We start from the raw sequence: 23,610 nt of genomic DNA on the forward strand, positions 1-23,610 counted from the left end.
ATTTATAAGTCCAAAAATTACAAGCCCAAACTTTTTTGTATTAAAGCATATTATGCATATAATACAAAAGTCAACACGGGACGAACGAGAACGACTCTAGTGGTCAGAAAAGGAGGTGTAACCAGGACTCCCAGAGTACATGTCAGGAACCCTAACAACCAGGGCACGCCGCGTCCATGTTTGGAGAATTTAGATTTCGATCATAGGTTACAAACGCGTTTGTTGTTCATTTGAATCGTGTTTGTTCTGCTGCAAGTTTAAGGACAATATGTGGTTTCTGTATGTTAGGTCTCGTGTCTGGGACGTTCTGGGAACATCGCGGCAAGCCAATAAAATGATTGCGTGCAATTTGTCAAACTCTTTGCTTGGATGCTATTAGCATGTTGATATTGTTGTTATGATCTTGAATTCAGCTATATAAACATTAAATTACCCAAATGTTTAATTAAAACTACCGTAAATCATGAAAACTCACAATAATGATAGAGAATTTTAGAAGAAGAATCAAATGACTGTAGACTATTTCGTTATCCGTTGTTAAGTCTTAACTTAATGTTTAAAAATATTACACCACCAAAGTTACTTAACTTATGTTGCTGAATTTAGTTCAATTTTGTATCAACATGCTTTTTCCCTTAGCATGCAGTTTCAAAATTTAAGTTTACAGTCGGGGGTACAATAAAACAGAGACTTGTGAAAAAAGGCCGTAAAATTTAGCTGAGTTTCTTTTTCTTCTATCGGGTGCTTCTTAATTTTCGTACAAAACGTGGCTCATGTGTTTGTAATTACTGGGCTTATGCTATTCCTATTTAAATGGTAATGTGTGTTTCTGAGATTAAATTTAAGCAGCTGTATTAGTAATAGCTTCCCAACGTTATAACCATTTTAAAGTCTGCTGTGAATCAGGTAGGCGTTTTAAAGGGAGATATCTGATCCGGAATAATTCAGTTTGGGTGTTCTCTGAAGGTGAGTGAGCGTACAATAGATTACAGTAAGCGAATTGTCAATTGAATTTTATGCGTTTAAACGTTAAAATATAAAATTGCTTTACCTTTTGGCTTGAAAACATAAAAGAGAACGTTAGTCATATTAATATTATTTATGAAGCTGTACCGCGTATTTTGTGTCTCTTGATCACTTACAAAATTATAACCGACCATCTTAAATATATAGGGATTCAATCGTTATTATTTTGAAAGCTAAAAATTTTAAGGCTTCATTATTTATGTAACACACAGGCAAATTTTCACTAAAACCGTTTGTGTGATCAGTAATATTAATTATGTCCTTAAAATCCATATGCTCATCTCTTCTAGTCTCGTATATCTTTGGATTCTTGGTTGATATCAAAATGAACCGTGCGATAATTACTGTATTCTTGGCGATGTTTTTATGCTGCTTCGTAAATGTAAGTAACAAGCTGGTGATTTTATTTAGCGATTGGTTTCATGGTTATGGTTGTTGGCTTATTTTATTGAAATGTTTCCGATAATCATATTTTCAAAAACTCATTAATAATTCATAAGCCCATCGACCTATCAAATGGTGGATAAAACGTCACGTGCAGTGGTTTTAAAACCCGATAAAACCTCCTCCTTATTAATATGCGGTGGTTAATGTTTTCTCGTATACTAATTTCCAACGTTCACAAAAACATCATTGTTATGAACTCTCTTGACACGCGCTTTTCCTGGAATGTTTTTGAAGCCGTTCAAAACACTCGCAGCACGTGTTTTATCGGGTCTAAAACCACTCGGCTGTACCTCGTGGTTTTAAATCCCGATAAAACACTGCTGCTCGTGTTTTAAACATTACATATTAACAAATTTTATCTCTCTTAGGAGAAGGTCTGGTCAGCTGTCGTGAAAAGACAGAGTGAGTGCATATTTTGTTTACATATTAAGGGTGGGCCGATACCAGCACTTGCTCTGACTTTGCAATTCAATTCCAGTCATGTTCTTGTTAACATAGTTTGTTTGCTAAAATTTAACAGATTGCAGAGACAAAAGAGACGATTGCAATAAACTAATAAAGAAAGACTACCCTTCATACTGGTGTCATGTATACAAGGGACAATGCGACGTCACTTGTGGAATAGATCCATGCCTCCGTAAGTTTAAATAGAAGAAACTTTGCTGTCGTTGTTGTTTACCGTTTGCCTCAATAGCATATATTGAGAAACACGCTACAACAACAACAATTTATTATAAGAGATTACAATATTAAGTACCCACAATTATAGCAAGGGCTATTCGAGGTACTTACAAATAGACATCAGGGAGTGAAAAAGCATATCATTATCAGTGGTAATCGATGTTTAGCTTCGCGTTTACGGCTAACACCAAACGGGAAACGTCAAGCCGCTGTTTGTTCTAAAATGCATAAACTTGTGTTTCTCGTACTCACTTCTCTCTTTTTCGTTTTTGCTCGATAGCTGTCGCCGACTGGGTGGAGATAAGCTTAAACCAAAAAAAGCTTTATTGTTTTTCATCAAAGAGAAAATTTCAGCCTGGCGTTTGCCATAAACGCGATGCTAAATCTCTCTAATATTAGGATGAAATGTTGAATATTCTCGAAGAAATAGACTTACAAAAACTGAAATTTACAGGTTTGGCTGTGTGGCAAGAGTTGTTGTATATAGTTAATTTCTCAAAAAAAAAAAACATAAAACAACAACAACAAAAAAACTAACTAACAAAAAACATTCACTGGCATGTCACCTTCAAATTTTTAGTAAGTAATAAGTTTGTACTGTACTGTGTTGACCGGACAGTAACTATACTGTGTTGTACTGTGCTGTAATATACTATCAATTTTTGATTTTACTTAAGATCCACCCGGTCAGTCTCCTTGCCGCGATTTGATACCCACTTATGAATGTTACCGAGCAGTATTATATGCAACGGAGTGCAGGAAAAGAAAATACAAGGAAGGCTGTCTTCGTACTTGCTGCAAGTGCGATATTCTCCAGTGAGTATTTGAACTGATAAAAACCAAAAAAATAATAATAATCCATAGTCAGTTTAAACACCTCAATGTTTACTATGGATGGACGTTTCGTGTAACGTTTATGAAGTAGAGTCAACCACTGACTCTCCGAACACACGACCTACATATCATGAGATCAAATTTCGAGCAAAGGGTTTTATCTTGAGTCGTTTGAGAAGAGCAAGGACATGAGTGTATAAGTGCTGGTTTTTTTGGACGTATCTTTTATTTGAATTGACATATCAGTTGAGGATTTCTTTCACAGAATCAGCAGTTAGAATCAACTTGTACAGCATAACAGTATAAACAGCACCACGGGAAAGTACTGCCCAGTTACTTTCATTTAAATGGTCACACTTCAGGATTTCATCTACAGACTCAAAAATTGGAACCACCTTGTACAGCATAATAAACAGCACCACAGGAAAGTACAGCTCAACTTTTGAATATTCGCATTTAGGATTTCATCCACAGTAACAAAAGTTAGAACAACCTTGTACAGCATAAGAGAAAAGTGCCACTCAGTATCTTTCATTTGAATTGTCACACTTTGGATGTTATTAACAGACTAGAAATCACCTTGTTAAACATAGCTCTTTCCCTGAATCCTGGAACGAGATGGCACAGTAATCTGTAGTAAACTGAGGCCTGACCAACCTCGGTCATTCACTGGATTATTTAATTTTATTTATTTTATTTTCAGCGCAAACTGCAACTAGTTCCTCTTGCGTACATTTCCAGAAAATTGCTGGCTAGAATGGACAAAGCCTTGATAAAGCTTTTCAGGAAACATAACGTGCAATAACCGTTACGATGTTTATAGCAATAAATGTTGCGGGAATCAGTATGAAGTACTGTACTTAAATAAAGTTACGTTACCTTATGTTTGCCTTTTAGTGCGATTTCCTTTCTTGATGTACAGTATTTACATCAGACCCAAGGACAAAAAAAGTGCTTGCTTGCAGCCCTCCCTCCCCGCCCCCGATGTAACTTACCTTTTTCCCACCCACACCCCTGGGAGAGGTGGGGAGGGGCTGATTCTACAAAAGTAACTACAAAAGTATTTTAGCTACAGCAGTGAAACTTGGAGGACAAGTCGTTGAGGTTAAAATAGGAAATGATGATGTCATTTGAAGTGGGATTACGTCATGAATTCCAGAAGACTGTCATCTTGGATCCGCCATGTTGGATTTCAGGATTTCTCAAAAACTTTAGGAAGCCAAAACAGGTGACCATTAAATTAAAAACAGGAATATTTCAATTTCGTTAAAACCTTCCGGAGAAAATTGGATTGCCATGGAAACATCAACTTCAAAGAACATTGTTCGATGATATCAAAATCTGCCCAGATAAGTTTCTGAACGTCGCCCAGAATCCCTATTGTTCTCGCGACATTTACTTACAGTAAATGAAATATCTAAGGTCTGTCATGTTGGCATTATTATTCAAATACGCATGAAAGGAACGAAATTCATTGGTTGACATAAACGCTGGTTGTCCTGGTTTGTTCATTAAGTTACTCAGGGCAGATCATAGAAACAATGAACCTAGAGGACTATTGTGTTCGCTTTTGTTTGGGCAATTTTTTCCCTGAAAATGCGAATTTACTGCTTTATAAACTACACAACTGTCGGGCAAAAAAGAACTGTGAGAGTTTGCTATTGAATCTTACAGGAAGAAAACAACTTGCGTGCCCTTAATCTACTCGCCGCGCATGAGGCAAATATCAGAAAATACTATCATAACTGTTATACTGAATGTGTGCTAATAGTGTCCCGTTGCACAAGTTAGAATAGTAATAAATAAACATGCATGGTATGTTCTATTCATGCCCTTGTAAAAATTTCGATGTGATCTCGCCATGATCGCGGTTATCTCTGCGTTGTTCGGGTTTTGATTTTCGCGATTTACAACCGACTACAGAATAAACTTGAAGATCTGGGAAAAGTTTTTCCTTCACATAATTAACTTCACTGAAAGGACTGAATACATTGCGAACACAAGAGACATGGTGAATGACAGCCACTCCAGATAGCCGATCTGCTCAGAACAAGGTATTAGGTAGTTGGGTGTCCCAAACTTCACACAGTTAACATTATCATAGTATTCAGAAAGTTTTTTCTTCCTTCATTCCTATTTTTTTAAATCTATTTTTCGTAACAATGAAATGTAAAATTATTTTTTGATTTTTTCTCTTTACTGTATGTACTGTATCCTTTATTCTAATGTGTTTGACCCATGCAATTATCAAAAAAATATTCATCTCAGTCGGTTCTATTCCGGTGTGAGTTAAATAAAATTGACTTCAGTGACTTGGCAGATATTGGTTTAATTTATAAAATAAAGAACGATGTCAATATTCTCTTTATACGGTCTGAACAAGGTAGTAAAATAAATCCAGAAGAAATTTTCATTTCTACGACTCTTTCACAAATTTATACCGCTAGTCTCAGTCGCTAAAAAGACGGTTGAGTGTGAACACGTTTTTTTTTATTTCGTACCCCTTTCGCAAACGTTTTCCTACAAATAGTTTTCTTTTGGAATTTTTCTTGAAAACACAATTCAGTAAATCAAATTGTGAGCTGTGCCATTTTTCAATTCAATCAATTTTATTATTAATTCAATCAATTTACTTATGTCCACACGTAGAATGAGGTTGCCCTCTATATCCGAGCCAGAGGCTCATGTGTAAAACGCATGACGAGAGTTTCAAAAAGCCAATTTAAATAAATATGTTAATGCTTACCCACCCACGTTAACAGTATTAAATAATAATAATAATAATAATAATAATAATAATAATAATAATAATAATAATAATAATCAGCCGTAGCTACTAAGTGTATAACAATCTTTTTCGTGAACCCGATTCCTCAAACTCTGGTGACGACAACAGCCTTTCGTTCTCTCCATCCGGGTAATCAACAGGCCTAACGCAGTTAAGTGTAAACATAACGACCGCTGCTAACGTGGCAACGCCCCCCGTAATGTAAAACGAGATGCTGTAACTTTTCGAGGCGTCAAAAATCCACCCTACTACAGGCGGACCCAGCGTTTTTGGAAACGCCATCAGACAATACAAAGCGCCAATAGCAAGACCAACTTTTTGCACGCCGACAAGATCTCTGGTAATAACCGGAATTAGCATTTCATAGCAACCGTCGCAAAAACCAAACGTGACCGCGTACACGCTAATCCATTCGTATCTGGTTGCCACGGTAACGGCAGAAGAGAAAATACCCATGAGAAGCACGGATGCTGGGCAGACTTTTAGTCGGTTGAACTGTGGGTAATCGCACAGGGAACCCAAGACTAAACTGCCGAGTACTCCTCCTATTGACATGAAACCAGTTAACATAGAAGCCTTGGATTTACTGATGCCTTTGTCTTCTGCGAAGCGGACCTACGAGGAAAGAAAAAGTTGCACTAGTAAGGGAAGATAATTGCTGTTAAGCCACCAGGCTTCGCAGTTGACTATTTTAGGCTGCATACATGAACAGCCTGCAAAATCTGCGGGGGCTGCCAGATATGCGTCCCAAGATCCATTCATTCCATCAACGTTGTCCCATACAATCTTGACTCCAATCTGCATTAGGAGTGCGTTCTTTCTACGTCGTACGCAATCACTAATTCGCAAAGCGCGGGAGACGTACTTCCCGGTGGTCTAGGGTGTCACTTTCATTTATGGTTTGTTAAAGTGTTGAGCATTAAAAAGGAATTTTTCCAAATTTTAAAATTCTCCAACAAGGTATCTACATTATCTAGCGAACTCCTTTTCTAAATTCATGCATTTGTTCTGGGCAATCCACATTTTTCCTTTTCCTTTTTTCCAGACTGAATGAAATAAGCAAAGAAGCACATAATCAATCAATCAATCAATCAATCAATCAATCAATCAATCAATCAATCAATCAGTCAATCAATCAATCAATCAATCAATCAATCAATCAGTCAGTCGTCAGTCAGGCAATTAATCAATAAATCAATGAGTTACTTTGTCCATTAGTCTATCAAAAGGAAAGAGGAGCAATGCAGCACTTACCAAATGGACAAAAGGCACAAGGAACACAATCATAAAAGTACAATTAGCCACGACCCATATGCAGTAAGCTCTGGTCTTGAAAATACTCAAGTCAAATGTGATATCACGTGGTCGCTGATTCTCCCCTGTTACTATGGTTATGGGTCTAAAAGTCAAGGCGCTTAAAAGCATCAATGTCTGCAGACCAGCAAGTATCCGGAACATGGTCGAAATACCAAACTTTGAGGACAGCATCTCTGTTATAGGACCATAAACCAGGCCCCCTGACGCGGCCCCTGCCAGAGCTATCCCGGATGCAAAGGTAAGGCGCCTTCTGAAGTAAATGGTCAGCATCACAAGCGAGGGGAATAAGCCGAGACTTGCTCCTAGTCCCCAAATAATCCCATAGGTTACGTACAAAGGTTTAAGCGATGTTACAAAGGAGCTGGCGAGGAGGCCTGAGGCGGAGACAAATGAACCAGCGATCACCACTATTCTGCTTCCATAACGATCTGCGAGGGAAGTGCCAAGAGCAGCGAACAGATACATCATGCTTGAGGCTATGGAAGTGACCCAAGCTGAAAACATGAAAATATACAAGTAATAATCAAAGATCAGGGAATGCGTTCGATTACATCGGGCCCTCTCGCCAGATACGCGTCCCAAGATCCATTCATTCAATCAACGATGTCTCATACAGTCTCGACTCCAATCTGTATTAGGAGTGTGTTCTTTCTATGTCGAACGCGATAAATGAACGAATAGATGAATGAACGAACGAACGAACGAACGAACGGACGGACGGACCTACGGACGGACGGACGGTCGGACGAACGAACGAACGAACGAACGAATGAATGAATGACGCGTTTAGCAGAGGGTGATCCCTCCGCAAATAGGGGACACATTTCAGAATTCCGTTTACTACTCAACTAAGAAAACCCAAATAACCTACACGATCACACATACAAATAACAGGTATTCAATGAAAAACTTGGAAAGAACGACAGTTGAAAGACAACAAACTAAGTCTGACTGGAATTTTCACTGTGATCCAAGCCAAGGTCAGCAAGAATTGCCAAGCATGTCCATCTCGAGAGCCATCGTTAAAAGACAAAAGTTATAATCAGTCAACTAGAATATAGACGGCAACATTAAACATTTGACTGTGTAGGATAAACTAAACCTTGGGTCATAAGATTAACATGACATTCACAAGTTTTTGAGTCATGCATCTGAAACAACTCGGCTCATCTAAATTACTACATGATGAAATTCCACTTCATAACACTATAAATTAAGTAACTATGGGATAACTACGTAAAAAAATATGTAAAAAATTCAAAATCGCTCTATTTAACAATTAGATTATGAGCTCGAGATTCCTATCACGCAAAGAAATCAAGAGCGAATAATCTTATTGGCATGTTTCAGTATAAATCTACTAGTCGTTCAAAACTTAACAAGTAAATTATCCAAATCCTCCTCACAGACACTTCGAAAACGCGAAGAAGCGGGCTGAATTTTGTTGACAACCGTTACTCACTATATATCACAGAATAGATAACGGGTAGCGTAGCCAATCAGAGAACGGCATTCGTAAAAGAGTACTAGGAGATTTATACTAATAAGAAGTGGAAGGAAAGCGTGCGAGAGATAGTAACGCAACCGAACCAAATAAAATACCTGTTTCTCCTCTTGGTGTCGAAAACTCGTTCATTATCGCATCATACACCACCCCAGCCGCATTCTGTTGTCCAACGGTCAAGAAATTCACTATAGAAACGCCTAAACAGACAGACCATCTCCACCCTCCCTCGGGAGGGTAATTGACCTCACTCCGCTCTCCCAGTTGTGATGTAAGTTGGGTTTCGTCGATAGCGCATGCGCTTGTCCTCGAAGCCTCTGATGCTTCTTTGAGATCTTCTGTCGTCATTGGCACTTGTCTTCGAAAAACTTCGTATGTCAGAAGCTCTCGACTGTCTTTGAAATCCAGTAACTTATTTAACGGCCAGGACTTTTGGGGAGTGTCTGACTTCCTTTTTCTGTAATTTCCTTATTTTCTGCCCTAATTTATTTGGATGACCTGTAGATGTAAATGCAAAGTACTCGATAACATTGTTCGGTGAAGAGTGGGGTGGGGGTAAGAGGTTTGGGTGTACAGTAGAACACTGCCTTACGACCATCACCTCGTTATTACGACCATTAATTTTTTTTGCCCCGAACGAACTGAAATTCCAGTCATTTCCTTAGTTTTACAACCTCGTTAATCCGACCACCCCGTTATTACGACCACATTTTCTCGGCCTGAAGGTGGTCGTATTAACGGGGTTCTACTGTAGTCAGTGGTTACGGATATTGGTTGGAGATATCTGTTGATAACTACTGGGAAAATATTTGATGTTTATCTTTCTCTGAATAGTTTCTTCAGCTGAAGGCGTTACCAACAGCTAAAGAAACTAAGGGAGGCAAAATATGCAGCAAATATTTTAATGTCAGCCAAGTAACCAAAGAGATCGGCAGAGAATGCCAGATTGACCAAGATTGCGAATAAACGGTTTCGTTAAGTAAAAAAATGCTAAAAGTCTTTAGTTTAAGAGCAGTAGGTTGTATCTGCTAGCTTTATCTCAAGACTTTGCACGCCTTGGATAATCACGGCTTGAAAGCTAATCGTTTTTCGTTCCCAGTTGTCATTCGCGTTAATGCGATAATATGTCATAATTTGTGTACCCCATTTTAAGTTGAAATCAGCTGTATTTGGTGATGCCGACCGATCGCTGACACTTTCGGTAAATTTGACAAACACTGTCTGTGTGTACTGTCATAAAATTCTCCGAAATTGCTTTTTACAGAAATTATTTTGACGTGCTTGAAATTTAGTATAATTAGTACTTTGGTTCAAGTATTGTGTTAAATCATTGCTTTAACACCTTTAACTATTTAATTAAAACATTCTTCGTTTTCACAAAATTCGACCTTTTCTTTTACAGTTTTCATTCTGTACACTGAAAAAGAACCTTTTTATGAAGAAACGTTATGACATTCATCAACAGTTTTCGTGCAGTGTGTCATGTACATGAAGTAATGTCAATCAAGTTTTAATTTTCCCTGTTGATAATGAATTTAGCTGCATTTATCGTCTAAAATTAACATCTCTTTAAACTGTATTATCAATTACGAAAGCTCACTTCGAACGAAGTATCCATCGAGAACATTTCAGTTTGGGCGTTTTCGCAGAGGTAAGTCAGAGAATGGTTAAATGCGTTTGGCAAGAGAGGATATTTGGTTGGTAGTTCAGTTCAGTTCAGTTTAATTGTTTTGCCATAAATTGTACAAAAGCAAGAAAAACTAATTATTTCAACACTAATGGCGAGGAAGCCAAAGGGAAACCACTGGGCTTATAAGGAATGGGCTCACTCAGTTAAGTAATTAGAGCAAAGTATTATCATAGTTACACATGGGACCAAAATCAATGGCAGAGCTGCAGGTATATATGAGTTCGCTCAAAAAAACCAATAAGAACTAACAAATCCAGAAGTTTACCAGTGCTCCTGAGAAGCGAAAATTACGCAGATAAAAATAATATTTTACAATTGTTTAGCACCGTTTTGGTACAATAGAATATAATCCGCCGAGGTTTTCGTATGCGTAAACATTTTGTTACGTACCAAGGCTTGTTAAGCGTTTTCATGCAGTAACAGCCTAAAATGCAGTTTAATCTAAAATTTTTAGAACCTTCAAAACCAATTGAATCACTAATTTATCTGTTGGTCTAATAGCCGTGTACGTCAACTGGCTGTATAAAAATGATTAAAACTTGCTTGTTGCGCGCCTAAAAAGGAATGAAAAACCTTGACATGCAGGAGTGCAAAATACTGAAAGCGTATTTATATTCAGTTCAGGCAACTTTACACTCAATCCAAAAGGTGAAAAAACTCCTTCAATAAAAAAAAACTTTACAGCAGAATACGATTAAAGGCAAAGCTGACGTGGACATTCGCTCGCGTCTCCGGCGGGGCAAGAAGACTTCGTTTTAGTGTCAACCACGTTTTATAAGTAAAGGAGTTAAGTATCAGTAACTGGACATTAAGGAACGTGAGCGGTTCAACATACAAGCTTTTATACTCTGCTGTGCTGTAAACCCAATAACATTTTGAAGAAGTCTTTTAATACTCCTGTAAGACCCAAACGGTATTTGCTGAATTTGATTGCTTCTAATGTAGGTAATAACTTCTTTTTTTCTCTGAATTATCACGTTTTTTATTTTCTATATCTTGTATTTTAGGTCGACTTCAATATGAAAGGTGCAATGATTGTTGCATTTATGGTGCTTGTTGCTTGTTCATTCTTGACTGTAAGTAACAACAAGTGTTTTACTTGGTTTCGCGAGCAGTTGTGTTATTTACAGAGAGACTGATCCACTCATCCTCTTGGTTTGGGATTGGGCGTAAGGTTACAATTACTCTCATGCATTGGCCTAAGCCACAGTGTAAGGCAAAATTTCCTGTAAAATCCAGGGCCGAGACTAATCCACTCATCCTCTTGGTTTGGGATTGGGCGTAAGGTTACAATTACTCGCATGCATTGGCCCAAGTCACAGTGTAAGGCAAAATTTCCTGTAAAATCCAGGGCCGAGACTAATCCACTCATCCTCTTGGTTTGGGATTGGGCGTAAGGTTACAATTACTCCCATGCGTTGGCCCAAGTCACAGTGTAAGGCAAAATTTCCTGTAAAATCCAGGAAGACTGATCCACTCATCCTCTTGGTTTGGGACTGGGCATAAGGTTACAATTACTCTCATGCGTTGGCCCAAGTCACAGTGTAAGGCAAAATTTCCTGTAAAATCCAGAGAGACTAATCCACTCATTCTCTTGGTTTGGGATTGGGCGTAAGGTTACAATTACTCGCATGCATTGGCCCAAGTCACAGTGTAAGGCAAAATTTCCTGTAAAATCCAGAGAGACTAATCCACTCATTCTCTTGGTTTGGGATTGGGCGTAAGGTTACAATTACTCTCATACATTGGCCAAAGTCACAGTGTAAGCCAAAATTTCCTGTAAAATCCAGAGAGACTAATCCACTCATCCTTTTGGTTTGGGATTGGGCGTAAGGTTACAATTACTCGCATGCATTGGCCCAAGTCACAGTGTAAGGCGAAATTTCCTGTAAAATCCAGGGAGACTGATCCACCCATCCTCTTGGTTTGGGATTGGGCATAAGGTGACAATTACTCTCATGCGTTGGCCCAAGTCACAGTGTAAGGCAAAATTTCCTGTAAAATCCAGGGAGACTGATCCACCCATCCTCTCGGTTTGGGATTGCGCGTAAGGTTACAATTACTCTCATGCGTTGGCCCAAGTCACAGTGTAAGGCAAAATTTCCTGTAAAATCCAGGGAGACTGATCCACCCATCCTCTTGGTTTGGGATTGAGCGTAAGGTTACAATTACTCCCATGCATTGGCCCAGGTCACAGTGTAAGGCAAAATTTCCTGTAAAATCCAGGGAGACTGATCCACTCATCCTCTTGGTTTGGGATTGAGCGTAAGGTTACAATTACTCTCATGCGTTGGCCCAAGTCACAGTGTAAGGCAAAATTTCCTGTAAAATCCAGGGAGACTGATCCACTCACCCTTTAGGTTCGGGATTGCGCGTAAAGCGACAATTAGTTGCAAAGTTGATGAGGCGGTATCGCAAAAAACCCACCTCACAATAGTAAATATTGGCCTAAGTCACAATGTAAGACAAAATTTCCTTTAAATTCCCCCCTTCCCCATATAACACTTTTGCCCTATCTTTTGCACGTGGTCTAGGCCTGTAGCCGAGGGGGATCGGCGTGGAGAGAGTACAGACTGTGCAAGCGTATTCCATGAAAATAGTACGTTACAGAAATCGATCGACCAGTACCGATACCAGGATCGATCAAACAACAGAGATGTGAACTAACAACAAACCCAGCCCACGGTTTGATTCAACCCCAAAATAATTTCGTTGTTAAATGGTGTTAGATCCTATTTTTTTGGTCAGATCAGTGTGGAGTTGGGTCGAGTCCATTGGGTTCTTGGTTTGGTTCTGTGAAGCTGATGCTTTGAATTGCAGCCGTAACTTTATGTGGACTACCCCTTTGTTAATGTAAGGTTGTGATCCGAGTATAAACTCGGTTTTTTTTCCTTTTTAAGGAGCAAGTTTGGTCAGCCACTTTAGAGAAGAGGCAACCATGTGAGTAAGATTAATGTAGCATTCATCCAATTGTACTTGGCTCGGCTTGAGAGCAAATATATAAAGGGAGTTGATTTAGACGTGAGAAACCTGAGTTTCACTTTTTAGAAACTATCCATCATTATCTCATTATCACTCTATGTCTCTTTACTAATGTCCATATTGTGAAATCAACAAGTTATGGTATGGTATGACATTGCGTGACTACACAAAAATGTCTGTCTGTTTGTGTGTGTGTCTCTTACTTTATTCATTAACAATCTTTTTTGGATGTTTTTGTTGTTGTTGTTGTTGTTGTTGTTGTTGTTTTATAATTCGTTCCTTTGCCAAGCTGGCCGGGCTCAGTCATTCAGTCAGTTATTCTGTCTCTTGCTTTGTTCATTAACCATCTTTTTTTGGATCTTTTTGTTCTTGTTGTTTATTCATTCCTTTGCCAAGCTGGCCGGGCTCAGTCATTCAGTCAATTATTCACAATGAGCTATTCTCGTTCAATACCATGAAACATCTTGTTATTGCAGTACGGTCAGGCGGTAAACCTGGTGAACGGTGTCCCCCGCCTACCGGAGGCGCCTGCGTGGAGGAGTGCGACCCTTCACGGCCAGTTGGTCAGGGTGGTTGTCCGCCAGATCAGAGATGCTGCTTTAACGGTTGTGGCCATGTGTGCGTGAGGCCAGGTAACATGTTATCGACAATCTTTACTGACATCATTGTTTATATTTTGCCTGAGCATATACTGTATCAAGTAACAAGCTATGCACAAATGAACAAGCTAGTTGGTGTAAATATTGATGCGCTTTTGTATTTTCAATTTGATTTCGGCTTATTGAAATAGGGGTAGCCGGAGTCCACTGAATTTGACTTTATTCTATAATTAGGGATTAATTAGGGTTAATTATAATTCTATAATAAGGGAAGCAGAGACACTGATTGCTTTTCAACGTGGACTGTCGTAAGCCATTTTATGATCCTTTTATAGTTCTACTTTTTACTCTTGTATATATATTTTTTTATTTCTTGTTTCTTGTTTTTATAATTTAGGTTTTTATTTGTTCTTGTAATTTTTTAGAGGACCCTTCTGTAAACCACTTTCGTGATGTTGGTTTCCTCATTAAAGATTACTCTCAATTATATTTTAGTGTTAGCGTTCTATATTAACTATAATGATAGGTATTAATGAGCTGTTGTAAATATACCTTAGTAGTTTTAGTATTTCAAATGTAAATGTTTTACTTAATTTACTTAAGATTCCTCAGATAGACTGCACTAATGACTTGTTCGTTTCTTTTCCTTTCTTAGTTTCCAGATTGTTCTAGATTGTTGTCAAGGTTGCTCATAAGCTACATTATCTTAACAATGCCTGTTTGGCCATAGCATGCGTGTAAGCACAAGGATAAATAAGCAAATAGTTAAAAAAAAAAACAATGAGCAAATAAATGGCAGCACATAATAACGTGTTTGTTTTAGATGTTGTCTACTCTATCATCAACAAGATCACAGCAGATTTTTAATAATCTGGTTGGGTGGGCTAGGCAAATAAATAGGTCAGTCGTTGAGGCAGAATTTTAAAGCATACTGTTATCACGAACTTGTCTAAGAGTGGAGGAGAGTTGGCTACGGCCTTTGTCCTGGCCTCCCACGCAGACGTTCTTAGGGGTTCATCACGCGTTCCTGGGGCAGGAACGCGTGACGATCCCCAAAGAACGCAGGCGTGGGAGGCTAACTTTGTCCGAGAACTCGGTGGTTAATCAGGGCCGTACCTAGGATTTTTTGTCTGAGGGGGCAAACAGGGGTCTCCTGTATACAGACAGGGTTTATAGTTGGACGTTTTTGTTTTCACCCCTTCACAGAAAGTTGCCTCTAAGACCTTTTAAGAAAACAAAACACACTGATGTTTATTATGGCATAAACACCTTGTTTAGCTTGAAATTGCCCTCGAGGTCTCTGCTACACAATGATGATTTATATACCATCTTAAATTCAATCTATAAGTACTGTGAACTGAAGTTTAACACTAATTGTATGGAAGGTTTTAAAAATGCTTTGAAAGCCTTCATCAGTTTCAACAGATACAGCGGTATTGAAGGAACTGGAGCTAAAATTCCAGGTTTCGGTATAAGAATATCAAGTCTCAGAAACGAGCCTACAGTGTATAATACTCTTTTAGATTCTTCTCCAATTTGATTTCATGTCATAGTTCTCTGTTGGAGTGGGAGTGCAGCCCATTCCGCGATGAATGAACAGCATGCAAGGCCTCTTAATCGATCTTCTGTCATTGATGACCGCGAGTCCATAGATCGAGTTCACAAGAAAACTCATACTGGCGTTTGCCTCGAAAGAATTTTCAAAATGATTATCCAATACAAACTACAATATATAGCTCAGCAAACTCAAATACTATGCCAGTAAATTTTTCCTGGAGTGAATGTACGCTCATGATACAAATCTTACTTTTTCTGCTCCCGATCATGATGAACTGTTTTCAAACATTGGCATGGCTGGATGCTAATCATTTAAGCCTTAACGTCGTTAAGACCAAATGTGTGTTTATTGGGTCACGACATAAAATTTCACCGTTTCCTGACCAATCTCAAAATAGTCTTCACGGATATCAAATCGAAGGGTTGTGACTCTTAAATGACTTGGGGTTCATCTAGATGTTTCGGGCGAGTTGCCGCGAGTTATGGGCGAGTCGAGTCACGCGTGACGCAGTCTCCCGTCACGCTGTGTTTGTCTCGCTCTTCGTGGCTCGAGCGATTTATGAGCGTGTTGCGCGGGCTCGACGATTTAAACAGAACGAACGACAGCCGAGGCTTTATTCAAGGCAAAACGGAATAGTAGACAATTTTACAACCAGGAGGCTGTTTATACAACTCAAGCTGCAGTTATACGGTTAATCTTTCACGAAAGGAAGTCATAGTATAGTAAACGTGGCACATGCATTTAATAAAATAGCGGTATAAAATCGTACAAGAAACTCCATTCCTTCGCGGTATTAATAAATATATATGGCAAGATTTTTATAACCAGCGTTACTGAACTGATCAGAGTCAAATGTCTGACGCTCCTGTTATGTCATGTCAAAGAGCAAATGTTTCTGAACTCACCTTCAAAACATCGAGGCGAGTTCCAATGACACGTTTTGTCGATTTTCCTTCACTCGGGAATTTGAATACTGTTTGCCCTTAAACTCCTTATTTCCAGTGTTTCAAAGGTACGCTTGTTGAAGAGATAAATGAAGAGATGCGACAAACATTACGAAATATGGGATTACTTAAATCATGGCTTGGTCACGGTGGCGTTGCGACATATCTTGTAACGTATAAACGCACTGGACTGGACTGGACTCGACTCGACTGGACTGGATTTGTAAGACACGGATTTGCCGAAACCTGGATTTGTAGAACGATGATTTATAAAACGAGGATTTGTAAAACGTTGTTTTGTAAAACATGGACTGGTAAGAATAAAGAAGAGCAAAACAAAAACAGAACAAAGACAATTTTATTTCTTTGATTATTATTACTCACATTTTACTTTAACTGCTCCTTTACGCCCATTTTTACTCATCGATTTTATTTTTACTTTCCTCCATTTGCTCTTTAATTCACACTTTTTTCCATTGATCTGAAATCAGAAAGGGGCTCTCCTATTTTAGCCTTGGTTTCAGACGAAATTTACCGCCGGTCACCGGTCTGCAACGCAGGCTAGCATTTTTAGAACATTGTACTTTTCGTCCTGCACATGATGCGGTAAATGATATTGAGTCAGGAACACGATTAAAAAAATGTAAAGTATTTAAAAGGTCGCGGTATACAAACGAAACGAGAGACTGGATAAAAAGGTAAATTATGTATACAAAATTAACCTATTTACGGCTCGAATAACTTTATAATGGGCGAAAAAGGACATTGAAAGTAAAATGTGAGTAACGATAATCAAAAAAGAAAATAAAATTGTTTTGGTTTTGTTTGTCTTTTGCTTTTTTTTTTTTTTTTCTTTCCATTCCATATTTTACAAATTCAGTCCAGTCCGGTCCAGCTCAATCTACTCCATATTTTACAATATGCCACAAACACACGGATGGGAGTGACCTTGGGCTTTTCAGCTGACTAAATCGAAAATGTGTTGCAGCTCCAATTAATACATAGTAATAGTTTAAAATAGAACCCGTCTGTGTTTTCTTTCCACGCATTTTCCTTATTGATAATTATTGTCTTGTATAAAAACGAGACAGATCATGGCCGTAGGATACGGGGAGGAGGGGGGGGGGTTACTTGACCCATGTTTGGGTATCGGGGTGCCGCTTGGGGTTTGAAGCCCAAACCCTATTTACGGTAACACAAAAACCTAGGCTATTTAGGCTATTTAGCCGTATATCTGAAAAAAAAATAGCGCTAATATCTAGTCCTGAAAATGATCTAATGTTGACTGATGACCTGCTAAATAAATATAGATGAACGTCTCTGATCTCGGATTGCTAAATACTCGACGACAGTCTTGCAACCATACCCTGTCTAAGACGGGTCCAGACACTGATTAGGACAGACTCGCTTGACCCTGTTCAGGGCAGAGCTAAAAACCATACCCTATCCAGCGGCATGTCTACCGTATAGGCCATATAGGGGAGTACACCCCCTAGCCCTCCGGTGGTAGGATGTAAACGTTTCATTCACGCCCTTGTTATGGCCTTGCCTACCTGTCAGGACTTGCCGTTCAACTGAAGGCAGATCAATCATCGATATACAAGTCACTGAGAGGCTCTTTTGATTTCAATGATTAGTTAACGTAAGCTTGGTGTTTGAATCAATAGTTTCAAAGTAACCGGTTTAGGTTGACTTGTTATTAAAATCATGGTGCGATCAAATCGAACACTGCACTTCTTACTCATTCATGCCCGTAATGTTGGAGCAGGATGCCCTCGCCGCATGAGGTACATGTACTTGACACACTCCTGTTTGTAGTACTGATCCGGCACTGAACAACACTTTTTGAATTATTTAAATAAATAATTATTTATTTTTAAATTTTCTAAGTAAAAACAACAGCATCAGCAGTTTCTGAATCACAATAATAGAAGACGTCTTTGCCAGGCTTGACGATTAGGAATTAAAAAACAACAACAACAACTTTGTTTTAACGAAGGAGACACTAAACAGTCTGTTTCCCTCAGATTCCATGTCGAATTGGAGCAGTAAACTTCTTTTGTGTCAGTTCATTGTTCTTGCCTCCGATCGTTTGTATCGTCGCGTAATCTTCCCTTCATCTTGAAGTGCGCGTAAAATAATAAAATTGCCCTGGTCGAGAAAAACGAGGTCAGTGGTGAAATGTCCCACGATGCAATTTAAAAAGACATTGATTTCTTCGTTTTTAGGCTTACGTTTATTCTGAGGAAAGTTTATTTAAGCCACACACAGCCTCCGCAGATACTGAGTCCTATTTTTTAGTATTGTACATAGCGGTCACAGACGCTCTTTTAGCTCGTCACTCAATCTTTCCTCCCCAACAAGAATCATCTACCATCCACGGTTTACTTTTTCCTCCTCAAGCGTGGTATTAAAGGGGCAGTATCACCGATATTTAGTGTTTCTTTGAATAGCAGGGGTATATATCTAACGGTCTTTGGCAGTTTGTGAGCACTCGTGAGCATGCGAGTACTGCGGGGTTTTTTGCAAGGTACTGGCAATGATCTGAAAATTTGTCGTGGGCCGGGTAGCTAGCGAGTACTTTAGAAAATACAACTGGCGCCAGCGAGCACTTCGTAAATTTTCCGCTAACAGCAAAGCGTAGACGTTATTTCTATTAGAATGCGCCTATAGTAGCCTGACTGTGACACCTCCACAATACGCAACACTTTTACAGCTTATCGGTATGGCATGTATAATTACATTAACTTACGTTGATCTGAAAATTTGTCGTGGGCCGGGTAGCTAGCGAGTACTTTAGAAAATACAACTGGCGCCAGCGAGCACTTCGTAAATTTTCCGCTAACAGCAAAGCGTAGACGTTATTTCTATTAGAATGCGCCTATAGGAGGGGGGTGAATAGGTCTACGGATCGGCGGATTTGGTAAATATTTTAGACCGGATTCTGGATTCGGAGCGAAATTTTAACGGATCTGCGGATCCTATGATCATAGCGGATCGCGGTTTTATCCAGTTTTGGGGTTTGAATTTTGGATTTTGGTTGTTAGGAAGTTCAAGTTTGCTCTTTTTTCTCGTATCTGCAAGATTTTGTTTCGATACAGACGTTCGTTACATAAATATTTCGCTGATAGTCATCCTCAACGCTAAAACACAATATCACGCAAGGCAACTCCAACAACTGAAGTCGTCTTGTATCTCGCGTATCATCTAATTAAAGTGAACGCGGCAAACAATTTGCGGATTCGGATTTAGTTGATTTTTTGAGCGGGTCGACGGATTCAGCCATTAATGTTAGCGGATCGGCGGATTTACATACGCCTATTCACCCCCCTCCTATAGTAGCCTGACTGTGACACCTCCACAATACGCAACACTTTTACAGCTTATCGGTATGGCATGTATAATTACATTAACTTACGTAGTTGTCGCGCACGTTTTCAACTGAACTTGACAGCCACATTCATTGGAGTTCACTACCACGCTGAGATAAATTTATTTCTGTACCGAAAAAACCTAGCTACAAAGCACGATTTACGAAATTGCGAGCGTGCGAACAGTTGCGAACATTTTGCGAGTTCTCGTTTAATTTTTGCGAGCAAATCGAGCAAAGGCCAAATTTTGCGAGCACCAGATAATTTTAAGGGACCATTCGAAACCCCGTAATAACACATTTGCATCGATGGAAATGTTAAAATAACGGTTCAGAAATGTTAACAATTAGTATTTATTATCTTTTACTGGGGCCTTAGATGGAAATGGATTACAAGTTGAAAAAATTAGCCAATGTTTTCAAGATCTTCCGAATTTTAGAGAAATTGCAATAAACTTATTCATAGTTTATTCTTCATTGGAGAAATTAGTTAACATTTTCCTCCCGATGCCCAACAAACAATTTTCATGTTAGAGAAAAGGTTCTATGTTAAATATTTGAGTAGCTTTGAAAATCTCCGTGAATATGAAAGATGATCAAATATCACTCATTGACATTTCAAATCCTAGCAGTTACATGAGCCAAGAATAACCAGGTCGTCAATTTAGCGCTACCTTCGGGCTGGACCCAAGTTATCTATTGGTTGAATTCCGTCAATTTTAACATCGAAAAATTAAGTGATTATGATAAAACGTTTGGCTTCATCAAGGGTAGACCACATTGGACAAATACCACTGTGCAGATATGGTGCAGTGTGTGAAAATAATACGTAATACGTGAGAAGCCTCATTCCTAGTAGTGCTTTGCGCGTGGTCAAATGTGACATCACTCGTTCAGCTATCAAACTCAAACCCAAGCCTCCGAAACGAAGCTAGGCGCGCTGTGGCCTGAGAACGAGGCTGAAACAGGGTGCATCAGAACAAAAACACACCAAGACTGCAGAAAACAACAAAGTAATTAACGATGAATGGAAACTAAAAAGTGGAAGCATTCAATTGACAAAAGCTCTTTGCTCGGGGAGCGACCTTCACTCCAGATGCCACAGACGTTAGTGAATAGTTTCCTGCAGTGACGTTTATTATAGGCTGTACAAGTTTGTTACGACTTTTGAGTCTGTGAATGAAATCCTAAAGTGTGATGAATCGATTAAATATAAATATATACATTTATTAAGTGGGTACTTTTGAGTGGCTCCGTTTACTTAAATACTGAAGTGTGACCACTTTTCCAAAATACCAAACGTTTTCAGGTCAAATCACTATAGATGGAAACTCTCGTAGGCGACCACCTCTCGTAAGCGACCACTTTTAGAGATGGTTGTTTAAAATTTTCAATTGTTTTTAACCTCCCGTAGGCAACCACTTACAATCTGCTGCATCTCTCACGGGTAGCCTCCCACGCAGACGTTCTTGGGGGTTCGTCACGCGTTCCCTAAGAACGTCTGCGTGGGAGGCTATCTCACGGGCGGAAATTGAAAAATGTGACGTCATTACAGTGGACGCCGTAAATCTTACAGTCTAGTCGGAGCCTGACCGGAAGTGTTTCCCGAAATAGCTTAGCACTGAAACAATTGATAAAATACACATGCACTATACTGTACACTGAAATAAACTAAATAAATAAACGTTACTCACAGGACGATACGTTGATCCCACGTTGACAGAAATTCTTTACGCGCTTTGAACTGAGTTGTTCACAACAATGTTTGCGACAAAGTCTATAGTAAAACAGCCTTTATTGAACCATTACGAAGCGACGTTAATGAAGCGTTACTAGTGAAGCGATTGTACCGTTGAAGCGGTTGTATTTGAAGCAATTGTAAAGCGAAGCGGCTTCGACTCAACTAAGAAATAACGAAATAAAAACTATAGTTAGACTAAGTACGAAACTATTACTAACTTCAGAAAACATACGTAGGACTGACTTAATCCGATGTAACTATAAGGTAACAAGTACAAGACTCACTAGAAGCTAGTATTACAAACTATAGAAACGAAAGTTAACGTTCGCTGATACGAAAGTAACAACTAGATACAAAAAAGGTATGAAAACTTACATCTGTGTCCACTTGAGGGATCTTAGACTCAAAAAGGTAGACGTTACAAACCTGACGTTAGCGCGGTGACTCGTAGACTAGAACTGGTGTTTTTCCTAAACACGTAGCAAGAAAAACTACCTAATACAAAAGGTCAGACTACATTTCTTTGTTCCATATACCGTACGTGGGCAAGTATATCCGTTGTCCTAACCACAGGAACCAAGAATTATCTAAAAAAAAGAAACTCTAAAACGGCTTGAAAGGAAATACTATAAACCATCAAGAATTTGGCAGCAACATCTGGTAAGCGACCACCTCCCGTAAGCGACCACATATCCTTGACATTAGAGATTCAGCACCACGTTTACGGCAAACGGCAAACGGCAAACGGCAAACGTGAGATTCGCGTTTATGTTTTCTTGAAAATATGAGTACGTAGGTGAAAATAGTACAAGATAATTCTGGCCTTTAATTCTAACGCAAAAACTTCAATTTTTCTGAGAAACTGAAAACAGCGAGGGGCAAACGAAGGATAAACCGATGGTCGCGTGGTCATTTCTGCCGTTTGCCGTTTTGAACTGCGGGTAAAAGATTAAATTAAAGAAAGATCCCTGCAGGTATTTACGCTTTATTCGCGAATGCCTTTGTTTTGCTAGTTTGTTTTTCTTCGGTTGTTACTAGAACAAGGTTGGACACCTTATGACATTTACACAACAGAAATCTTCAAACGATAAAAGACGTTTAAAAAATCAAATTAGTGTGCGCCTCGAAGACGGGTCATTTACTTCATATCCCTTATCCACATCCACTAAACCAAAGAAGGCTACCTGACGAAAATAGTAATTTTTAATTTTTTTTTTTTTTTACTTATTGCAGAGAGTTAGCCATGACAGCAAATGACAGCTAACCGTTTTTAAAGGAATGCTTAGACCCAAATAGTGTAGATCTGTTTTTAAACCCCTAAATGGAGCTCTATTCTCTCCGTTCTCTTCCAAACAAATTAATGTCATCTGTTCTCGTCTTAGTCAGGGCTAGCACGATTGAGAATACTACTTTTGCAACTGCTTAAGTTGCGTAAATGGGTGGTCGCTCACGGGAGGTTCGACCGTATAACCGTAGAAGAAAATGGCAGTCGTTATTATGTCATCTAATTGCTAATAAAGCAGAAATAGGCCTTATCACGGTTTTCGACGCCACTTTGACGGGTACGCAAACAGGCTTGAAATAACAGTGTTTGTATGGAAATCCAATGTCCAATAATTTTTATAAAACATCGCTTCTGAAAAATTCATGAATTAGAAACTTTTGGCACTAGGAAAAGGATTTTAAGAACAAAATTGGAGGGATGTAGCTGTGACAGAAAGCGTCCAGTCGTGTTTTGAACTTTCCATACATTTGTCTGTATAGCGAACCAGCCGTGAACTGTTACTAAAAATAGTTCGCGGGAAAAAATACAGGGAAATGTATGGAAAGTTCAAAACACGACTGGACGCTTTCTGTCACAGCTACATCCCTCCAATTTTTTCCTTAAAATTCTCTTCCTAGTGCCGAAAGTTTTCAATTGATGAATTTTTCAGAAGCGATGTTTTATGAAAATTATTTGACATCGGATTTCCATACAAACACTGTTATTTCAAGCCTGTTTGCCTACCCGTCAAAATGGCGTCGAAAACCGCGATAAGGCCTATTCATTGAGGATATTGAATATTTTATAGCTTAAAGAAAAAGTAGGCTCGCTTTTCATCAACAAAAGTGGCAAATTCTAAAAGAGG

The 23,610-nt window shown here is 39.0% G+C and overlaps 3 protein-coding genes across 5 annotated transcripts; 2 read left to right on the top strand and 1 right to left on the bottom strand.

Moving 5' to 3' along the window:
- Window positions 1-672: 672 nt before the first annotated feature.
- LOC146484873 (uncharacterized) lies at window positions 673-3,903 on the top strand. Of its 2 annotated transcripts, XM_085104177.1 has the most exons (6): window positions 673-965; window positions 1,339-1,408; window positions 1,842-1,875; window positions 1,994-2,110; window positions 2,832-2,970; window positions 3,692-3,903. In XM_085104177.1, exons 2-6 carry the CDS (start codon window positions 1,352-1,354, stop codon window positions 3,705-3,707), a joined length of 363 nt encoding a protein of 120 aa, XP_084960303.1. In that variant the 5' UTR covers window positions 673-965; window positions 1,339-1,351; the 3' UTR covers window positions 3,708-3,903. The 2 variants fall into 2 exon arrangements, with proteins under 2 accessions (XP_084960303.1, XP_084960302.1); XM_085104176.1 differs by lacking the exon at window positions 673-965 and having other exon boundaries at window positions 1,198-1,408.
- Window positions 3,904-5,816: 1,913 nt separating this feature from the next.
- LOC146484874 (monocarboxylate transporter 10-like) lies at window positions 5,817-16,398 on the bottom strand. The gene is made up of 4 exons (XM_085104180.1): window positions 16,332-16,398; window positions 8,696-9,095; window positions 7,031-7,587; window positions 5,817-6,391 (listed from the first exon to the last, which is right to left on the bottom strand). Exons 2-4 carry the CDS (start codon window positions 8,943-8,945, stop codon window positions 5,825-5,827), a joined length of 1,374 nt encoding a protein of 457 aa, XP_084960306.1. The 5' UTR covers window positions 8,946-9,095; window positions 16,332-16,398; the 3' UTR covers window positions 5,817-5,824.
- LOC146484875 (WAP four-disulfide core domain protein 18-like) lies at window positions 10,166-14,675 on the top strand. Of its 2 annotated transcripts, none has more exons than XM_085104178.1 (5): window positions 10,166-10,248; window positions 11,295-11,363; window positions 13,188-13,227; window positions 13,746-13,901; window positions 14,524-14,675. In XM_085104178.1, the coding sequence occupies exons 2-5, from the start codon at window positions 11,307-11,309 to the stop codon at window positions 14,538-14,540; spliced, it is 270 nt and encodes an 89-aa protein (XP_084960304.1). In that variant the 5' UTR covers window positions 10,166-10,248; window positions 11,295-11,306; the 3' UTR covers window positions 14,541-14,675. The 2 variants fall into 2 exon arrangements, with proteins under 2 accessions (XP_084960304.1, XP_084960305.1); XM_085104179.1 differs by having other exon boundaries at window positions 10,168-10,252.
- Window positions 16,399-23,610: the final 7,212 nt, after the last annotated feature.

This window comes from Pavona decussata, unplaced genomic scaffold (genome assembly GCF_977016875.1).
Source record: "Pavona decussata unplaced genomic scaffold, jaPavDecu1.1 SCAFFOLD_29, whole genome shotgun sequence".
NCBI classification, from domain to species: Eukaryota; Metazoa; Cnidaria; class Anthozoa; order Scleractinia; family Agariciidae; genus Pavona; species Pavona decussata.